The sequence below is a fragment of the Lissotriton vulgaris genome, chromosome 2_1 (genome assembly GCF_964263255.1).
Source record: "Lissotriton vulgaris chromosome 2_1, aLisVul1.2, whole genome shotgun sequence".
NCBI classification, from domain to species: Eukaryota; Metazoa; Chordata; class Amphibia; order Caudata; family Salamandridae; genus Lissotriton; species Lissotriton vulgaris.
The window spans coordinates 1,749,255,339-1,749,276,950 of record NC_141687.1 but is presented as its reverse complement, the minus strand read 5'-3'; the positions used below and the strand labels follow the sequence as shown (position 1 = coordinate 1,749,276,950).

Here is a 21,612-nt window from a genome sequence, read left to right as displayed (position 1 = left end):
CTTCTGTGCCGTCGGATTCGATACCGGCCCCGAATCCGTCGAAGCCGCTGGTGGATCCGGTTGCGAGGCGTTAAGGAGAGATCCAGAAGAGAAGCACAACGCCTTCTGGAGGAGCAGAGTTATATGGGCTCTCAGTCTGACGTTGAAGAAGGTGAGCTAGTGGAGAGCTGTTTTGAGGAATTGGCGGATTCTGGTACCCTTGATTTCTCTCCAGAGTGGGAGTTGCCCTCAGGCGCTCCATCTAAGGATATTCAGCCTTACCATCTAGTAATGAGAAAAGCTGCTGAGCTTCTTCAATTGACTCTGCCTACAGTGGAGTTCAAGTCTAACCTCCTCACAGAAGTCTTGCATTCTCCTAATTCGGTGGTTGAGCCTTTACTTCCATTCAATGATGCCTTGACTGATCCTATTATGGAAGTCTGGAAGAAACCCTTGTCTGCTCCTGCGGTATCAAAGAGTGTTGCAAGGAGGTACAGGGCCGCTCCTGAGGACCCGGCTTTTCTCTCTTCACATCCTTCGCCGGAGAGCCTGGTCATTCAGGCTGCCTGTTCGAAGAAGAGTCTTAGTGCCTTTCCGCAGGTTCCTTGTGAGAAGGAGGCTAAGAAACAGGACCAGGTGGCAAAGAAGACCTTTTCATCGGCTAGTATGGCCTTAAAGTCAACTAATGCCACATGCCTAATGGGGAGGTATGTTCATGCCCTGATGGACTCCTTACGTATCCTGGCCCCTAAAATTCCTGACGCAAACCGAAAGGATTTTGAGGAGGTGATTAATGACACTCAGGCGGCTGCCCGCCAGGTAATTCAAAGTGGTCTGGACACTGCTGACTCTGTGGCTCGAATTATGGGCACCGCTGTTGCAACAAGGAGATCTGCCTGGTTGAAGTCATCGGACTTTTCGGCTGATGTTCAGGCGACTCTGCTTGATCTCCCCTTTGATGGCTCAGGTCTCTTTGGGAAAAAGGCGGATGCTGCTCTTGAGCGGTTCAAGGATTGCAGGGCAACAGCGAAGTCTTTGGGCCTCCAGATCAGGGGCGCTTCTTCCGGCAGAAGGTTCAGGGGCTTTGGTCGCTCCTTTCGGAATTTCCGGCAAGGCCAACAGCAGCAGCAGCAGCAGCAGCAGCAGCAAAATTCAATGTACAGATCGTACAGGGGAAAGCAAAGAGCGCGTCCTCGTGGATGTCAGCCCTCCTCTTCCTCCACCTCTTCCAACCCCCCTGCCGCAGAAAAGCAGCCCTAGATCCGCTATTCAGGATCATGTGGGTCCGGTTGGGGGTCGGCTTACCCATTTTCTACAGGATTGGGAATCGGTTACGTCAGATCTTTGGGTTCTCAATCTTGTAGAAAATGGGTATGCCCTTCCCTTTCGGGAATTCCCCCCTGTTTACCCTCCTTGTCAAGGTTTTTGCACCCAGGAACATCTGTCTCTTCTGCAGGAGGAGGTTCTAACTCTGTTACGAAAGGGTGCGATAGAGGTGGTCCCAGAGCAGGAAAGGGGTCAGGGATGCTACTCCCGGTATTTCCTGATCCCCAAGAAGGATGGCAGGCTTCGTCCTATCCTGGACCTCAGGATCTTGAATCTCTATCTGAAGCAGGAGAAATTCAAGATGCTCACCCTTGTTCAGGTTCTTCAAGCGTTGATGGAAGGAGACTGGATGGTGTCGCTCGACTTGCAGGATGCGTATTTCCACATCCCAATTCTGAAGTCGCACAGGAAGTATCTCCGTTTCACGGTTGGGTCACAGCACTACCAGTTTGCGGTCCTTCCGTTTGGTCTTACTACTGCGCCTCGAGTCTTCACCAAGGTGATGGCGGTGGTGGCAGCTCATCTCAGGAGATCGGGGATACCTGTGTTTCCGTATCTAGACGACTGGCTGATCAAAGCGTTTTCGTCGGAGAAGGTGCTCCATCATCTGCAGGAGACAACGCAGCGCAACCTGTTCATAGGTGCCGTACTGGACACTACTGTTTGTCGTGCATTCCCTCCTCCTCAAAGGATTCGCGACATACAGGAAATGATTCCTTTGTTTTACCCTGGAGCGGTCGTTCCAGTCCTGAAGGTCCTTCGCCTGCTCGGTCTGATGGCTTCTTGCATTCTCCTGGTCAACCATGCACGCTGGCACATGAGGGCACTCCAGTGGTGTCTCCGCAGGCAGTGGTATCAGCACAACGGAGATCTCGGGGAGTCGGTGAAGATCTCCAGAGAAACTGCAGCGGATCTGTCTTGGTGGAGCGTGGAAGGCAACCTGTCGCAAGGGAAGCCTTTCCATCTACCTCCATCGGTGGCCACGGTGATTACGGATGCATCCTCTCTAGGGTGGGGTCTCATCTGGGGGATCTGGAGGTCAAGGGTCTTTGGTCTCCAGAGGAAAGGTTGCTTCACATCAACCTTCTAGAGTTGCGGGCGATACGTTTGGCGCTCAAGGCCTTCCTCCCTTCCCTTCGCGGTCAGTCGATCCAAGTCCTGACGGACAACACGACCGCGATGTGGTACATCAACAAGCAGGGAGGAGTGGGGGCTCTGCGTCTCTGCAGAGAGGCTCTGCGTCTCTGGTCCTGGGTTCAGGACCACCAGATTTGCCTGATGGCAAATCATCTGGCCGGAGTTCTGTACGTGCGGACAGTCTCAGCCGGCAGTTCTCTGCCGACCACGAGTGGAGGCTTCATCCAGAGGTGGTTCGTCACGTCTTTCGGACGTGGGGGACCCCTCGGGTGGACCTGTTTGCCACTCGCGAGAATGCTCACTGCCCGTCATTCTGCAGTCTCCAGTATCCGATGCAAGGAGCTTTGGGGGACGCGTTTCAGTTGTGTTGGGGAAGTCAACTCCTTTACGCGTTTCCTCCCATACCCTTGATTCCTCGGGTTCTGAGGAAAATTCGCCAAGACCGGGCCCAAGTTATATTGGTCGCCCCGGATTGGCCAAGAAGGGTGTGGTATACAGATCTACTCCACCTCTCCTCTCACCCGCCGCTCCGTCTCCCTCTCAGGGTAGACCTCCTCTCTCAGATGGAGGGGCAGGTTCTACACCCCCACCTCCAGACATTGCACCTTCATGCCTGGAGATTGAACGGGGCAACCTGATTTCCTATTCTCTCACACCTGATGTGGTGGATGTCATTTTGTCTGCTAGACGTGACTCCACTAAGACTGTCTATTCTTATAGATGGTCTAGGTTTGTTGTTTGGTGTGGTGAGAATGATATTGACCCGTTGAGAGCCCATTTATCAGATGTGCTCCGGTTTGCTCTCTCTTTGGCTCAACAGGGGCTGGCAGTTGCCACAGTTAAGGGCTATCTTTCGGCACTGTCAGCTTTTATTTGTTTGCCTGATCAGCCCTCTCTTTTTAAGTCACCTGTTGTCTTGAGATTTTTGAAGGGTCTTGTAAATATGTTTCCTCCTACCCCTTTTATTGTACCTCAGTGGGACTTGAATCTTGTTCTGACTTTTCTGATGGGCTCTCCCTTTGAGCCTCTTCATAAATGTCCTATGAGGCTTTTAACCTTTAAGGCAGTTTTCCTAGTTGCAATTACCTCGGCAAGGAGGGTGAGTGAGCTTCAAGCTCTTAGTTCCAAGCCCCCGTTCCTGACCATACATGCTGATCGGATGGTTCTAAGGACCAGGGCTGCTTTTCTTCCTAAGGTGGTGACTCCTTTCCACCTTGGTCAATCCATTACCCTCCCTACCTTTTATCCTCCCCCACACCCTTCCAAGGAGGAGGAGAGGTTGCACCGTCTGGACCCTAAGAGGGCGGTGTCTTTTTATTTGGACAGAACTAGTGACTGTCGCTTGGACGATCAACTCTTCATTGGCTTTGCTGGCTGCAAGAAGGGAAGAGCGGTCCATAAAAGGACTTTATCAAGATGGATCGTTCTGTGCATAAAGATCTGCTACTCTTTGGCCGGTAAGGAGCCTCCGGAGGGTATTAGAGCTCATTCCACTAGAGCTAAGTCATCTACCTCTGCTTTAGCTAGAGGTGTTCCTGTGGAGGACATTTGTAGGGCGGCAACCTGGTCTTCCCTCCATACTTTCGCGAAGCATTACTGCTTGGATACGGAAGTCAGGAGGGACGGCCACTTTGCGCGCTCTGTCCTTCAGGATTTCCTGGTTTAGATGAGTGGACACCCTCCTCCGGGAGTGGGGACTGCTGTGCGACTCTATTCACAAGGTGAGGAATCCACACGGCAGATGTATCTATCAGAAGAACAAGTTACTTACCTTCGGTAGCGCTTTTTCTGGTAGATACTATATCTGCCTGTGGATTCCTCACTGACCCACCCGCCTCCCCGTTGTCCACTCTTCTATGCCAGGGTTATTGTACTGTAATGTATATTTGTTTTGATGTCAAGGAAATGTTTCATTTGCTTCCTGCATTTGCTTTACACTGTGTGTTTTGCCTTGACTATTGTATACTGTGTATGCTTTGTATATATCTACTGTCATTGGTCCGTCCGTGTGCCTCGATGGCACGGAAAACAGGCGGAACTGATGTCATCACGCCGGCGTGGGCCTGTTATGGGCGTCGGTGACGTCAGCGGAGTCGCGAGCAGAGCCGTGTCTCTGTGACGTCCTATCCACGTCGGCGCGAGGCTACGAAAAAGAATTTCCGAATGTTGCTGGCGCAAGGGGGATATTCACAAGGTGAGGAATCCACAGGCAGATATAGTATCTACCAGAAAAAGCGTTACCGAAGGTAAGTAACTTGTTCTTCGGGACCGATAGTTGTTCAACTTCTACTCGAGACCAAAAGGTCTTTAGGCTGGGCGTCGGTATAGTTGCGTTCGGGTTTCTTTCTGACTCTCAGCCCCGATCTCTTGCTGCCCTTCCACGTGCTTTCGGCGCGGACGGGCCTACACTACACTCTTGCTATGGAGCGGACTCAGTTTAAGAAGTGCCCGGTGTGTAACTCTAAATACTCACACCTCGATGTGCACCCTGTGTGCAATACCTGCTTGTCACCGGATCACCGCGAAGACACCTGCATGGCGTGTTCGAAGTTCCGGAGCAAGAAGACTTTGAAGATTCGTCGAGCCCATAGGCTCCAGGCTAAGTTATCGGCTACGGCGCCCCCACCAGATGACATTTTTCAAGAATCTGTCGAGGAAGAAGACGTGCAAGGTTCGGACTCTAATCCCGCATCCGAGGGGGAGACCTACGACGCGGGTGAGGAGAACTTTGACGAAGTCACCGACGAGGTAGGGGACGACGATCAGGCTTTTGCCACGATGGGAGATAGCTCGGAAGAGGAGCATCCCCAACCAGACTCAGGGGTTAGTCCCCTTCATACGGCCCAGGTCGAGGGATCGCCTTCGGGCCTTAGCCAAGATCTAACTATGAGTCCTACGTCCCCGCCTTCGGGCCCGGTCACGGACATTTGTGAACCATCACTTACGTCAAAGAAAACGAAAGTGAAGCCGACTGGTCCCGCACCCTCGGATGCGAAACCGAAAGCGAAAGTTGAGCTGGTCAAGAAGGTTCTGGAGGCGTCAACTTCCAAGAAAGTCAAAATGTCCGACTCTAAGAGCCACGCCAAGATGGCCGACCCGAAGCCCTCTGGGTCGGTGCCGAAGGCGAAATCGTCCGACGCGGCTGCGTCGGTTCCGAAAGGGGTCGCGGACCCGAAAAAGGCTCCAAGGAAGCGTCAGGGCGACGACGCTCATAGCCATGGGGCGTCGGCTCCGAAGAAGGTGGCTGCCGGCGATCAGGCTCTCGACGACGGGGGGTCGCTCGGACCGGTCAAGCCCTCTCCGGCCTTGACAATGAAGGTAGCGGAATCCCTGCAGCGGATCCGAAAGGACAGTGTGGTTCCCGCTCAGGACGCTGTGACGCCTAAGCTCCCGCCTAAGCCTGCGAAGGGGCAAACGCCTATCCGTTTCACCCTACCACCCAAGTCGGCACCGAAGGCCTTCGCGTCGAAACAGGGCAGACCCTCGAAGGAGGTATTGACGCCGAAAGCTACCTTGGTGGCGTCGAAGCTTCGGCTCCAGCCACTTGCTGAAGAGGAACGTCGTGAGGTAATCATCGACGCCAACACCGGAAAACTGTCTCTCCTCAAGAGGAAGATCACGACGGAGCCGGCGTTGGAGCATTTCAAAATCCCTCTCAAAAACAAAAGGGACTCTGCAGACTCTTCGACTCTGGTGGAACCTGTGTCCCCACAAGCCCTGGGACACTTGCCGACGCATTCCCCCGCAGGCGATGCGGACGAAGACGATGCCGAGTACACCTATCCGGCGTACTCAGATCCGGAGGAGGAGCGGGAACCTTGGTCCGCCGGAGGCGACACGGAGGACCCGCAATCGGGTCAGGACACGCAACTCTTTGCGGCCAAGACTTCCCCGACGGAGGACTCGGCAGCCTTTAATGCTCTGATCGAGCGAGCTGCGGCTAACCACGACGTCGAGCTGCACTCGGACCCCGTGGATGTGGACTTCTTATTCGACACCTTCTCTGTAGCTGAAAAGACAGTCAAAGACGCTGCCGATGCTCAAAGGTGTGCTTAAACATGCAACGGAGGTGTTCAAGGAGCCCACACGGGCGCGTGTGGTCAACCCTCGCATCGACAGGAAATATAAGGCAGCGCCCACGGATCCTACATATATCAGGGGACACTTGCCATTGGACTCCTTGGTTGTTTCCAACGCTAGGAAGAGGGCGAACTCTCAAACTACTGGTGACGCTCCTCCCCCAGACAAAGAGTCCAAGATCTTCGAGGCCTCTGGCAAGCGGATTGCTGCACAGGCAGCTAATATCTGGAGAATCTCTAACACCCAAGCCCTGCTTGCACGTTATGATAGGGCCCATTATGACACCTTAGAAGCCATACTGCAACACTTGCCTGACCAATACAAGGAGGCAGGAGAGATGCTAATTCAGGAAGGAAAACTCATTACAAATGCATCCATCAAATGTGCCCTGGATGTGGCTGAAACAGCCTCCAGGGCTATCAATACCAGTGTGTTGCTTAGACGCCATGCCTGGCTTCGAATTTCAGGGTTCAAACCCGACATCCAAACTACAATACTGAATCAAACGGTGAATCCTGACCACCTGTTTGGACCTGAGGTGGATGCCACCCTGGAGAAAATGAAAAAAGATACGGAAACTGCCAAATCAATGGGGGCTTTACAAAGTCAGCAGTTTCGGAGTGGTTCCTTTCGCCGCTCAAACTCCAGAGGCACCTCAAGGGGGCAGGCAACCCAATCCACACAGTATTACAAAAGTAACACCCAGACCCCGTACAACAACCAGGGTAGAGGTGGTTACAGAGGCAATAATGTCAAGGGCAGGGGACGTGGAAACAATAGCTCCAGGTCCACCACCACCAACAAGCAGTGACGTCTTGTCACTGCCCCCCGACCATACAACACCGGTTGGGGGGAGACTCCAGCAGTTCCTGCCGGCGTGGAAGACCATCACCACGGACAGGTGGGTGAGGTCCCTTATCCAGTACGGGTATTGTCTGGAGCTTACTTCCATTCCACCGGACATACCCCCAAGAAGCCGTCCTATGTCAGGCGAGCATTTGACCTTGTTGCAGCAGGAAGTTCTAGTCACGCTGCAAAAAGGGGCAATAGAGCTCGTTCCATTGCGAGAGCGGGGAACAGGGGTTTACTCCCTGTATTTCCTGATTCCCAAGAAGGACGGATCCCTCAGGCCTATCCTGGACCTCAGGCCCCTAAACTGGTACATACTCTCGGAGCACTTCCATATGCTCACGTTGCAGCAAGTGCTTCCCCTGCTTCAGCAGGGGGATTTTCTGGCTACGCTGGATCTGAAAGATGCCTATTTTCATATCCCCCTACATCCTTCCCACAGAAAGTATCTCAGATTCACGATCTTAGACCAGCATTACCAGTTCAAGGTCCTGCCGTTCGGGGTCACCACGGCACCAAGGGTATTTACGAAGTGCCTAGCGACTGTGGCGGCGCATCTCCGTCGCCAAAACGTCCACGTCTTTCCTTACCTGGACGACTGGCTCATTCAGGCAAGGACGGAAAGACAGTGCGTAGACCATGTGTCACGCACCATTCATCTCCTGCACGATCTGGGTTTCTCTCTGAACTACCCCAAGTCCCATCTCCAGCCCGCCCACGTGCGACAGTATCTGGGCGCGACAATCAACACTCTGGCAGCCACTGCGCAGCCAAATTCAGTGAGAATCGCCAGTATCCAGGCGCTGATCCAACGATTCAGACCCCAGCACTCGCTTCCAGCGAAGGTGTTCATGCAGTTGATAGGCATGATGGCCTCCTGCATCTCCATTGTCCCGCACGCGAGACTACATATGCGTCCGCTTCAGGAGTGCCTAGCACGTCAGTGGACTCAGGCTCATGGGCAACTGACAGACCTAGTGTTGGTGAGCGGTCGGGCATACAACTCTCTGCATTGGTGGAATCCACAAAACCTTTGCAAAGGCCGACCATTCCAAGAGCCTGTCCCACAGATTGTCCTGACGACGGACGCTTCTCTCCAGGGTTGGGGAGCGCATGTACTCCACTACACGGTGCAGGGACTATGGACACTACAGCAAAGGAAGATGCACATCAATGTGTTGGAACTGATGGCAATCTTCATGGCCTTAAAGGCGTTCAAAGTACATCTGTGCAACAAGGTCGTGTTGATCCGGACGGACAACATGACGGCCATGTACTACATCCAGAAGCAGGGAGGCACACACTCTCCACAGCTGTCTCATCTGGCTCAGAGCATGTGGAAGTGGGCCATTCAGAGGAACATCTTCCTCATGGCAGAGCATCTCCCGGGCAAGGACAATCAAATGGCGGATCTGCTCAGCAGGCACAGCCATCAGATGCACGAGTGGGAGATACATCCATCAGTACTCCAACCGTACTTCCAAAGGTGGGGTCATCCAGAGATAGACCTATTTGCCACAAAGGAGAACGCAAAATGCCAAAGCTTCGCCGCCAGGTTCCCACACCCGCAATCACAGGGCAATGCGATGTGGATGAACTGGTCAGGCAGATTTGCGTACGCTTTTCCCCCAGCACCTCTGATACCGCTGGTGGCACGCAAGCTCAGGCAGCACTCGATGACGCTCATCCTGGTTGCTCCAACGTGGGCTCGCCAACCATAGTACACCACGTTTCTGGAACTCTCCGTGGTACCGCATCAGAGGCTTCATCTCACTCCCAGCCTTCTGACGCAGAGCCATGGCGACATTCAGCACCCAGATCCGCAACAGCTCAACCTGGCGATCTGGCTCCTGAAGTCCTAGAGTTTGGCTACCTCAATCTACCTCCCGATTGCATGGACATCATTCGGGAGGCAAGGAAGCCCACTACTAGAGCTTGTTATGCGGCTAAATGGAAGAGGTTTGTCATCTACTGTGCTAACCACAATATTGACCCGCTAGATGCTTCCATTCAGAATATCATCTGTTACCTTTTCCACCTGTATCAATGCAATCTAGCGTACTCTTCCATCCGTATTCACCTGTCTGCTATGGCAGCATACCTCCAGAATAGGCAGCACCTGTCACTCTTTAAGGTCCCTGCTATCAAGGCCTTTCTGGAAGGGCTCAAGAGGGTCATTCCACCAAGGACCCCACCAGCTCCAGAATGGAACCTCCATGTGGTTCTTACAAGGCTGATGGGTCCTCCCTTTGAGCCACTGCACTCTTGTGAGCTTCAGTTTCTGACTTGGAAGGTTGCGTTCTTAGTAGCGATTACATCGCTTAGGAGGGTTAGCGAGCTGCAGGCGCTCACCATCCAAGAACCTTTCTTCCAGGTACATGCTAACAGGGTGGTGCTCCGCACTAACCCTAAATTCCTACCCAAGGTGGTATCACAATTCCACATTAACCAGACGATCGAATTGCCGGTGTTTTTCCAAAACCCAGAGACGCTGGCGGAGCGCATGCTCCACACCCTTGATGTTAAGAGGGCCTTGATGTATTACGTAGACAGGACGAAAGATTTCCGCAAAACCAAACCACTTTTTGTTGCTTTTGCTACTCACCACAAGGGAAACGCAATCTCCAAAGCGGGGATTGCTAGGTGGATAGTAAAGTGCATTCAGATCTGTTACGCTAAAGCTAAGCGCACTCTCACTATCCCACCAAGGGCCCACTCCACCAGGAAGTTGGGGGCCTCTATGGCTTTCCTAGGTAACATTCCCTTAGAAGATATCTGTAGAGCAGCCACATGGTCTACCACACATACTTTCACTAAACACTACTGTGTAGACGTACATTCCAAACAGCAGGCAGCTGTTGGTCAGGCTGTTCTAAAAACGCTTTTTCAGACTGCTGCAGCTGGCACGGGCGGCCGCCGTTAATGGAGGGACTGCTATGTATTCTATGCACAGATATGAATTCAGCAGCCCACATGCCTCGAACTGCAAATGCTACTTACCAGTATGCATCTGTTCTTGGCATGTAGGGCTGCTGACATTCATATCGCCCACCCTCCTCCCCGGCGCCTGTAGCAGCTGCAGAATTATATCATATACATACATATGCTCATAGCATGGTCATCACTCACATTCTTCACTCCATCTCTGCCAATGGCTAAAAACAATCTGGGGATGGAGGCGATGCCCATGCGCACTGTAGTCCAGGGGAGGAGCCACCTATCTCGTGATACTTCGAAGACTCTTCCAGGACAACAATGTGCAATCATCCGGACCCAACACTAGGTGGCGATCTATGCACAGATATGAATGTCAGCAGCCCTACATGCCAAGAACAGATGCATACTGGTAAGTAGCATTTGCAGTATCCGACAATATGTTGCAATCTCTGCAACTTACATAGGGGCTAGGGTATACAAAAATGTCCCTCTACGCTGATGTGGTGCCATTTCACACTAAACCACTCCCCTCCATACCTCCAGTCATGCAGGAATTTGCTGAATTTGTCTGGGTCTCATGCTTTAAGATTAATAATCAAACCGCACAAGCTCTTAGGCTCGCCATTCTTAGTGTCGACCTAATTAATTAATTGCAGGTTTATATAGCGCTAGGATCGACTCCCGGAGGAGTATCTCCGCGCTTCGACCGCTGCAAAACCCTTCCTGGCTTCCCTGAGAGATGGTCCCTTAGTGGGTATCTCCAGGGTGAGACCAGGCATCCCCGGCGGTCTGGTGGGGCCGTTAGTGAAGATGAGGCAAGCTAATGCCCAGAGTTGCCGAGTGTGATCGCTGATCAGAGTGGGCACCGAGGCGAGAGAATTATCGAGTCCGCTGACCCTAGTCCAGAAACCTGCCGCGTCGGGAATCGAACCCTGGTCCCGGGCCGTCCTCTGCTCTCAGGTCTGCCGCCTCTAACCAGTGAGCCACACTACTTCACCTAGGGTGATTAAAATCTGACTTTCCCTTTGGGTGCTGAATTCCTCGCTTTGATAAAACCTGGAAATCCACATTGGATTTCTTAACTGAATTTAATGAACGTACATGCCCCATGTACGAGAGTGCTCGGACTTACTAGGGATCTATTCCTCCTATTTTGTTTCCCCATCGGCCTGTAGGATGTAGGTTATGGTTTTTGTTCTGAAAATAGAATAAAAAGATGTAAATCATAAAACTGAATGTTAATGTTTGCTCTATTTTAGACTCCTACTTCTGTTTTTCCAATACAATCCTGTCCCGGGAACTTTGAGGTTGATGTAGTAGCTCATCAGCATTATCAATCTAGTCCTCTCCTTTGGCCTACATGTGGCTACTCCAGTATTTTAGACCTGCATGACAGTAGCAGCTCCTCTAAGAAAATGTATGTTTTATCCTTCTCTGGGTGATTGGTTTCCCAATGCAAGCACCCAACACCAGGTGAGGCAAGATCTGACAATTTAACGGTTTGCAAATTGGAGAAGTGACATAAGACCAAAGTTACTGTTTCCAGATCAGACCAAAGTTACTGTTTCCATATTAGCATCCAAATAGGTCACAGAAAAAGCGCATCCTTCAGTACCCTTTGTTTCGGTGTATTAGATTAACTTTAAATTGAGAAGTAATTCTCCAGTTGCCTGCAAGAGAACACTTCTCCTATGCTCTGCAGTGTTTCGAATTGTCCTTAATGACTAGCAGTGACTACACATGAGCCTGCTCTAGCAGTGTCTAGAGGGTAAGTTAAGTCTGAAAACCACAACTGGAAACAACAATTGCAGTAAAACCGTCTCTACGGTGGTGGTGTTAAACAAGCTAATCCCGGGTGTTAAATGGAACAAACGGTGGCCACAGGTGCTTCTCTTCTTGTCGGTTGATAGAATCCACCCTGAGCCATCCAAGGTTGATGGACGAAAAAGGAACTCCATTATCTCTAGAATTGAGAAGTTTATTGCTCAAATCTTTTTTAGTCTCTGAAAACCGATGCTACTATCAAGATTCAAACTGACCTTTACCAGCATGTTTTGCATATACAAGCGGGGAAGTATAGGAAGCTGGCTCTGTATAGGCTATACCAAAGTAAGTTTTAGTGTGAACAGTCCAGTGGATCCCAAGAAGTATAGCAGATGTTAAAGTAGTTAATACCTTACTCTCTCTTGTGGGAGTGTGGTTGAGCAGTAAGGCTTATCAGGAGGGTAGTGTTAAACATTAGTTGTACACCCTCTGGCAAGAAAAGATGTCATACACACAAACTGAATCCAGACAAATAGTTGGTATATAAAGTTCTCTTCCAGGGGATCCTCATCAATAGTAATAAGCAGTAGAATATTCCCACCCATGCGCGGGACCCCGGAAACACTATATTATGTTATTTATTTATATCTATATCTATATCCTACTGGCGGTCGCCAGTAGGTATATATATAGTTAGGACCTAGTTTCCATAGGAAATCCGCAACATTCTATTGGGAATAACTTTGGCGCCGGTTGATCAATCTATGTGAATTTCTCAAAGAAGATGGCGCGTTGCGCTCCGCTCCTTCCCTGAAAGTTTCGGGGGGGATTCGTGAAGCGGGGGCCGAGGGGAAAAAAAGGGGGTCCCAAAACGTGTTTTCCCATGCAATTTTCCATAGGACCTTTAGACACGGCTACAGCCCAAACGGCTGAACGGAATTGCAAGGAATTTGGCAAAATGGTAGTCTGATTCGCAGATCACGCTTTTGCTTAAATGGTGTAAATCCCTCCAGTAGTTGCTGAGAAAATTCAAGTTGAAATCAATTATATATCTATAAGCGCGCACCGTGCGAGCACCCCGCGATTTTTCAAAAAAAATAAAATAATTTTTAGGGGTCCTTGTGGGACCCCCTGAGCAGGCCTAGAGGGTCAGGGTGCTTCTACCCTGCCCCCTTTTTGAGTTCTACACATTTATTTTCCTGCTTTCCTGTGCCTTAGTCGACTGAGGCACAAGATGGCTGCCAACTGTTTCTGTTTTGGAGTGTTGATAGAGAGTAGCAGCCAATCAGCATGCCTTCCAGAAAAAGTTGCATGCTCATTGGCTGTAGACACTACAAACCAGGAAATGTTGGCATCCGTCTTGTGCTTGGGAGACCGAGGCACAAAAGAAGCAGAGCTCACAGCTCTCACAGCCCACACAGCCCACACCCGACAAACGGCACAATTAGTGGGCAGAAGGCAAGAAAAACGGCCCAATTAGTGGGCAGAAGGCAAAAAATACGGCACAATTAGTGGGCAGAAGGCAAAAAATACGGCACAATTAGTGTGCAGAAGGCAAAAAATACGGCACAATCAGGGAGCATGAGGCAGGAAATACGGCACAATCAGGGGGGCAGAAGGCAAGAAATACGGCCCAATCAGAGCATCTTGCTCCGGTCCAAAAATCTGATCCCTAGGGCTGCTCAGGTGGTCCCACAAGGATATTAACATATTTAAACGTTATCCGCTAATAGAATTTGCATTTTCAAAACCTTGCAAATTCACTGAAAAAACCATAGGTTTCTGGCCCTATATAGTTAGGAATTAACATATAAAAAACCACTGAAATTGCTCCTATATAGTTAGTTGAACTAACTATATATTTCGCGCATTCGCAATCCACTGCTGATGTCACATATTACATCATTCATGACATGGACAGTGACATCACTGATGACATCTCAAATGACATCACTGACATCATCCAGTGTCTGTGTTTTCGTAAAGTTTAAATATGGTTTACATATTGAAGAATGAGTGGATGTATAAGAGTATGGATGAAGGATTTGATTGTATAAGTGAGTAAGTATGTGTTAGTATATCTGTGAAAATGTAAGCTGTTCTGTGTCGTACCTGTTCTTCTTTCACGGCGAGCCCGCCGTCGATGTTATTTTTGAAGACAAACAATCCACCGGTGGTTCTTTCCTCAGCGCCAAGCCGGACGCTGAAGCTGAAGGGTTGAAAGACCTGTCTTTTGAAGATGTTTTTTTCTTCTTGGAACCCTTCTTCCCCGGAGATCTTCCTCTGGATGACCTGTGAGCCAGGCCATAGATGCGAATTCTCTCCCTGTCTTTGAGAGTTCTTCCGGACAGGTGCTCGCAGTGAGGACAGGTGCCTGGATCATCTTCAGGCAGACACAGGATACAAACGTCGTGGTTGTCTGATTTTCCTTTCTTGTTGCCACAAGAAGGACATTTATCAAAAAGTGAAGGCATTCTCAGCTGAAAAATGCTCACTAAACTGACTTAAAAAGCAGTTTCTTACTTGACTAGATGTAAAATGTCAAAGTAAGTAAAAAAGTTGTTTAAAGTGAAGTAATTTTCTGTCGGAAAACAGAAATTAGTGGAGCTGTGTAACCAGGATCCTTCCTGAAGGAGCTGGAAAGAACTGACCTAACATCACTGAGGCATGATGGGATACCGGGGGTCATGGGTGCCTTAAAGGCAAGGTGTCGTTTTTTGTATACAGCTACAGGTTAGCTTTTCATTCTTTTTAGACTGTTTGCAATGCAGCCTGGGAGGTTTCTATGCTTTCAGTGAGTTATAAGAATTTCTACTGCTGCCTAGCATTAAAACAATTTCTAAACAATCTTTGGTGTTTCTAATGCATATTATCCATGTATGGGGGAAATTCTTCACAGCATAATTCAGCTCTGTCATTTGGCTGCTATTGCATGTGTTGTTTGTATGTATGTATGTGTGTGTGTGTGTGTGTGTGTGTGTGTGTATATATGTATATATGTAGGGCACATATAATAGTGTTTCCGGGATTACAGGTAAGTAACTAATCCTTACTTTATTTTATTCTTAGAGCCAAGATAGTCTTAGTAGCAGGTAAGGTAAAATCTTCGTACAATGTCCTTTTTCAAAATGCAGTGAACACTGGCTTTGTAGGAACCTTCAGATTACTTTTGCAGTTGAGAAAACAGACTTCCTAAGCAGTGTGAAGAGTCACAAATGGGTTCTAAACATTCTCTTCAAGTGGAGCACACCTTAACGCCATCAAGTAGTTACAATTTGCATCTAAACGGCCAGAGCATTGTTTATTTTGAAGGCATTTCACTTTTGATTAATTGGTCACAGGTGTGGATGTGTGTTTTATTTAAAAAAAGTTATGCAGTTTCTTTTCTAATCGTTGGCTATCCTGAAATCCATTGCATCTCCAGGGAAGATGATCTGATGGCTCCAGAAAGACCAAGACAGTGGTGGTTTATGAATCTTCTAATGTCAAACCACCCCGATTTCCACTTTAACCAAACCTATTGTGACTTCTGAGCCTGGTTCTACATCCATACCTGGTCTCTATGAATTTGTTAGCATGGCTTCAAAAGTGAGACCGTGCAGTAAGCTAGGTTTAACTCCTGCCTTCATGCACGTTTTAAAAAAAAACAAACAAAAAAAGCAAAATGTCGGTCTCCCAAACAATGTTATTGCATGAAGTAAAAATGCTTTTGCATATGGAGTAGAGGCTAGAATCCAGTTACATATTGGGACTTTACTTCTGGCCTTAATTTGGTGCAGCCAAAATTACAATTCGCTTCAATAAAGGTCTTCTTAGCAGACATCCCAGCGTAGTAAAAATATTTTTGGGAAGGTCTCAAAGTATTTCCTCCAATCTGATGTCCACACTACAGCAGGCGATCATTCAAACCCTTATGACTTCAATGGATGCAGTATCAGTACTACAAGTAAGTCTTGCTGTAATGTGGGTCCTATCCAGATTACAGCAAGACTGGGGCTTAGTTTTACACCATTTACAGTCTATAACAAAAGTCTCATATCTGTCCTCTGCAAATGCAACCCTTTTTAGAAGCCGTTCAGTCTCTAATGGTGGAATAAGGAGAGCTTGTTACCAGGCATATAAATTCTGAACCCCCAGGCCCAAGTGATCATTACCACAGACTGCTCACATACAGGGTGTGGAGCACAACTAAATGATATAGCTGTTTAGGGTACTTGGACGTAGGAACGAGATTCATATGCACTGTCTTGAGCAGTCATAAATCCAATTGGTACTCAAGGCGGTTTATGCACTTATTCAAAACAACACTGGTCTAGTGAGTGTAGGAGAGTATGATCTGCTTACTATGGTTACCCCACTTTTTTGCTGTGTTTCACTGGTTTATCGACTTTAGTCTGGCTGTGGCCCTGCTAATCAGGACCACAGCCTAGCTGTTATCTCTCTAAATTGATTACATGTATATTAGGTACACTCCAGATTGGTTACTGGGTTACCCTTGTGAGTCCCTAGTATATGGTACCAAGGGAATAGGTACCCCAGAGGACGACCGGGGGCTAAAGCATGTATTATGCCACCCATGGGAAGCCTTCCAAAATGGCACCACAGGTCTGCCCTTGCAGCCTGGGTAAGGTGGTGTAAGCACCCCTTACTTAGATATAGTATACCTATATCTACCTTTTAAAACTGACATATATAAACCTATAAGTCAGTCCTATGGCAGGCCTTGACAATCCTGAAGGCAGAGTGCTTGGGTTTGTGAGTGTGCCCTAGCATGAGCTGAGCACCTCTGCAGCTTTCGGAATCCCTTCCTTATAGCTGTTCTGTGATATGCGAAACATACAAGATGGACGGAATGATGCACAATGGCAAAACATTCACCCCCAGTCACAAATCTGGGTTTAATCAATCGTTATTTTGCTCACCAAGCCAACCCAGTTCAGACATGGCCATATGCAAATCAGTCTTGAGCCTGTGCCTCATGGGAACAGTCCAGAACGAACTGCCAAGCCATGTCTTCCCTGGACCGGAATAAAGCATCCTAAGACCGGTTTCTGGCTATCAGCCGTCTTCAGCCAGGATAGCTTGACTCCAGTCAAACCAATGGATTTAGGCCCAGATCTCTGTAATGGGGTGAATGTATGACATTATTCTGCATTCTGTCCATCACCTGTTTTTGCAATTGTCACCCAGAGTGGGACGGGTATGCTCAAACGTGAGTCCTGTGCTCTCCATGCCACTGGACTCAAACTATCCAGGCTGATGAGGGCTGAAAGCCGGAAACCCGCCCTTGGATGCTTGTTTCCAGTCCAGGGAGGACCTGGCTTGGCAGTTCGGGCTGGACTGTTCCCATGGGGCACAGGGTCAAGACTGATTTGCCTATGGCTGGGTTCAAACTGGAATGGCATGGTGAGCAAAAAACGATGGATTTAGGCCCAGATCTCTGTACTGGGTTGAATGTATGACCTTGTTCTGCATTCTGTCCATCACCTGTTTTTCCAATGTTCTGTGATATGGCCATACCATTTACTCTTAAGTGCATTATAATCCTCGCGGTTAATGCTAACTTTGGAATGGCTTTATCAAAACATGTTGTGTTTGGTGTCAAACACTTTGGAATACTACCCCTCGCCATTTCTAGCGGCGGGGGTAGCATTCCACTCTTCTAGAGGGAGAAGACATGTACACACTGGTCTAACCGGTAGAAGTTTAAAAGCCTCAGCATCACAAAATGGATGCTGCCACACACAAGTCTGACCTCCTGCTGCTGGACGAAACCCTTGCTGGAACATAACCACCCCCTCCCCAGGTCCTCCCATAGGTGGGACCCTAGAGTTAGTCCAACCCCTAAACTTGGTATAAGTATAGGGACCCAGTCATTAAGACTTTAGATTACCCTGGACGAAACTCTGAAGCAGAAATCTTGGACCTTCGACATGCCATATCGACAGGAAGACTGAAGAAATCTCCCTTGGGGTCAAGGAGTGACTCCCCCGTTCAAACGGGTACCAAAGAAGCATTTTGCCGGTCTTCATTTTCCGAGGCGCCTGCCGGTTCCCGAAGAATCTGCGACACAGGACAAAGACTTCCCGACATCTTCAAGGCTGACACGAATCCCCAGCAAAGCTGAGACCTGTAGCTATCACGAGAGACTTGTGACCGGACTCCTGGACATCCTGCACATTTGCTAGTGCATCCACTTTCCAAGCTTTCCCGAAGTTGTGCATTGGGCTACATGTAGTCCAAGCCCTGAGCTCCTTTTACATCAAAGATTGTGGGCCTAAACTCCACGAGTGTTCCGCGGGCCCACTTCAGCATTTCAGCTCGAGGCTCCTTCGCGATCCCTAGTCAGTAGACTGGTGGGTCCCCACGCTTCCCTGGTTGCTCCAAACGTGCCCTGTCTCCCCTCCAAAGGGTGGGTCCCTCAGACCTTGCTAGTCTATTCCGAAGCAAATCTTGTAATCTTGCGTGGGTTGCTGTTGCCAAGGTTTGTTGGGTCCAATCTGGATACAGACGCTGCAACACTCTACATCCTTCATGGGACAGCTAGAGTACAGCTCCTGGTCATCGTCAACGCCTCCTGGTCCTCGTGGCTGAAGAGTAAAGTTTCACCTACATCACTTGAAAGCACACGACATCAGCTGGCATCTTGTTGCCATTCTGGTCACTGGCTAGTGGCCCAGACTCTGTCCCCTCTGCTTTCAGGTTCTTCAGATCTCCAATTCCCCCCCCATGGATCCATCCGGACACTTCTCCTGGTCGCCTGCAGCACTTTGCAGCTCGCCATTGGAAACAATAAAGAAACCAGACACAAAGACACCTATGCACCCTGCTTACCTGGGTGAGGTAACACAAGTACTTCGGTGCTCCCCTGGGTCTGGACTCTCGCAGTGTTCAGTACTGAAGGGGTTTTACCGTACTCCTAAGTAAACTCTAAACTTGTAATTTTAACTTTCTCCATAGAAGTCAATAGTGGTTTGCGGCTGTGTTTAGACACTGCACGCGTCACCCGTGGGTCTCCTGCGTCCCTACCTTGTGAGGTTCCTGGTTGCCCCAGCGGTTCTACAGTACCTAGGCCTTTGTCTCTATGCTTAAAGCAGTACTTATACCACTTTTTTGTGTATTGTTTGTGAGGCCCCTAGGGCAAAACGTATACTGAGCTAATTTACTGTGTGCCATTTAGGTTCTTGTATTGTACTTTTACTTCTAGCCTCATAAAGAGACTAGAGGGGTTGTGTTTAGAATAAATACATATATATTTGATATATACCTGGTGTGGTTCTGCTTTCATTTGATCATTCAAGAGATTAGACTGGTAAAACAAGCTGCTTTACATTCCTTCAAGACTTAGCCTGAAGGCTGCTCTCCACAGCTACCACTAGGATAGCTTTCTATAAAGGTTGTCTAAACCTACCATCCGTAAGGGTCGTTTGGACTGTTGCAAGGTGCCACTGGAATAGTAGACATCATATGCCAGGCCAACTTCTCACAGTGAAGATCAATATAACCACTATTTACTACATCCAAACTCTCACTGTCCCCTATTCTCACCAGCTGTCTGCTTAAGCACAATCTATTTGGCACTGGACCATCCAACCTTAGATCCAACTACTAGTGGAACATGTGCCAGAGATTAACACAGACTTTGCTTACTTGTTAAGTAGGGTGCAGCAAACCAATACATGAGTTGGAGATAAAATAACCCAAATTCTTCAACAGTAATGAGTATGCCCACACTATCTAAACGCCACCACAGAAAAATATGCTCCAGTTTCACCTCCAGGCAACACCAACAGTCCATGGGCAATGCGCTATGGATGACCTGGTAGACGTTTGCCTTCCCCATCTCATTGCATAATTGGTCAGAAGTAGTTGAGGAAAAGAGCAAGCAGGCATCCACCACTCCTTGTTGCTTTGATTCATTAATCTGTGTTTCTGGAAAATTCTATCCACCCCAAATTGTCAGAGCAGACCTAACTCTACATAAGGGTCAATTACAGCGTCCAGTTCTCAGGGAAATTAACCTTGTGATTTGGCAGCTGAGGTCTGAGTGTGGCTGCTCTTATTTATGGTTACTGGAGGAGTGCATGATTATTCTGCACAAAGCTTACAAGCGAACCATGGGAGCTTGTTGTGCAGCGAAATGGAAGCATCTTGGCCCTTACCACGTACACAAACCCCTGGAAGTGTCAGTTCAGGACTTTGTATGCCATTTGTTACACCTCCAAAAGGCTGGGCTGGCAAACTCAGCCATTAAGCTTTAGTTGGCAGCAGTGGCTTCTTGCATACAGTGCTGGCAAACTACACCCTTAACTAAAATCCCAGCAATTAATGCTTTCATTAAAGGCCTGAAGAGACATTCCTTCAAGGACCCCTCTGGTTCAAATGAGGGACCTCTATGCAGTCCTCGCTTCACTTGTGGATACCCCTTTTGAGATAGGCATTGCATTTCACATGAATGTAACGTCTTGGTATGAATCACTTTCTTGTGCAGGGGTAAGCGAGTTGCACTCTTTACAGTATGGGAGCCTTTATTCCAGTTCACCTGCATTGGGTGGAGTTGAGGGAAGAATAACAGTCTTAAGTGGAGTATTTGCTCTAGTGCATTGTTGGTTTTGGGAAGCTATAATGTGTTAACTTGGAAACAAAACATTTACTCAAAGTAGATTTTGAAGAGAAACAACTTGTAAATGTCTGCACCTAACACTGTCAGAAGTGTGCAGAGCTTTTGAATCTACAGCACTACGAGCTATAAACTGATAGTTGCATGGCAAATAACCTTTTTCTTTCTTTTCTTAGGAGCGGTCGGAGATCTGCATTTCTAAAAATGGAAACTAATGAACATTCCTACCAGACTGATTACAGATTGTCAGCAGTTTGTATGATCACTGTTTTTTCAATAAAATGCGACCTGCAGTGTAAACTATGTTCAAACCTCATACATGAAGTCTTGCAGTTGAAATCTAAATCCACTGCTTGCAGTCTTTTTAGCCAATTTGTAGACCAAATAAGATTCCATCTTTTGTACATGTTCATCTTGCACTATTAAACAATAATAGCACGGACTTGAATCTGTCTTTGGTGGTTTGTTTCTTATATAAGCAATTTGACTTTGGGTAATTATTGCAAGCTACATAAATTCAGTCCTCAAAGTCAGTTTTTTTTTTCTTCAAAATCCAGGAGCAAAATCTTGGTGAACTGAGAATATTAGATCTTTCATCCAGGTTTTTGTAAAAAGCTACTTTTCTTTATAGATCAAACAAGTTGTACTAGGCCTAATCCTGCTGCACTGCACCTCATTTTTAGGTGTACAGTCCTAACTGAATTTGGAAATCTTAATTGCATCAGTTTTCTCTGCTGCAGTTCAACTACCATACATTTCAGCCTAATCTCCTGCACTCGAACATACATTTAAGTCCCTTCTTGACATTTTTTTGAATACTTCTAACCGCAGATTCCTCGCCTAGTGAATATTCCCCAAGTATCTGACTGCATTCAGACACTTCAAAGCAGTACTTCTGGCACCAGTAGGGGGTGGTGTGC

General features: G+C 48.4%; 1 protein-coding gene across 1 annotated transcript in view; it reads left to right on the top strand.

Annotated features, from left to right (window-relative positions):
* Positions 1-21,140, top strand: part of TALDO1 (transaldolase 1) — a 137,210-nt gene extending 116,070 nt beyond the window's left edge. The window contains exon 8 of the mRNA XM_086957766.1: positions 20,869-21,140. Coding sequence (XP_086813892.1) covers positions 20,869-20,907 — 39 coding nt within the window. The 3' untranslated portion in view covers positions 20,908-21,140. The remainder of the gene's footprint in view (positions 1-20,868) is intronic.
* The last annotated feature ends 472 nt before the right edge of the window (positions 21,141-21,612 follow it).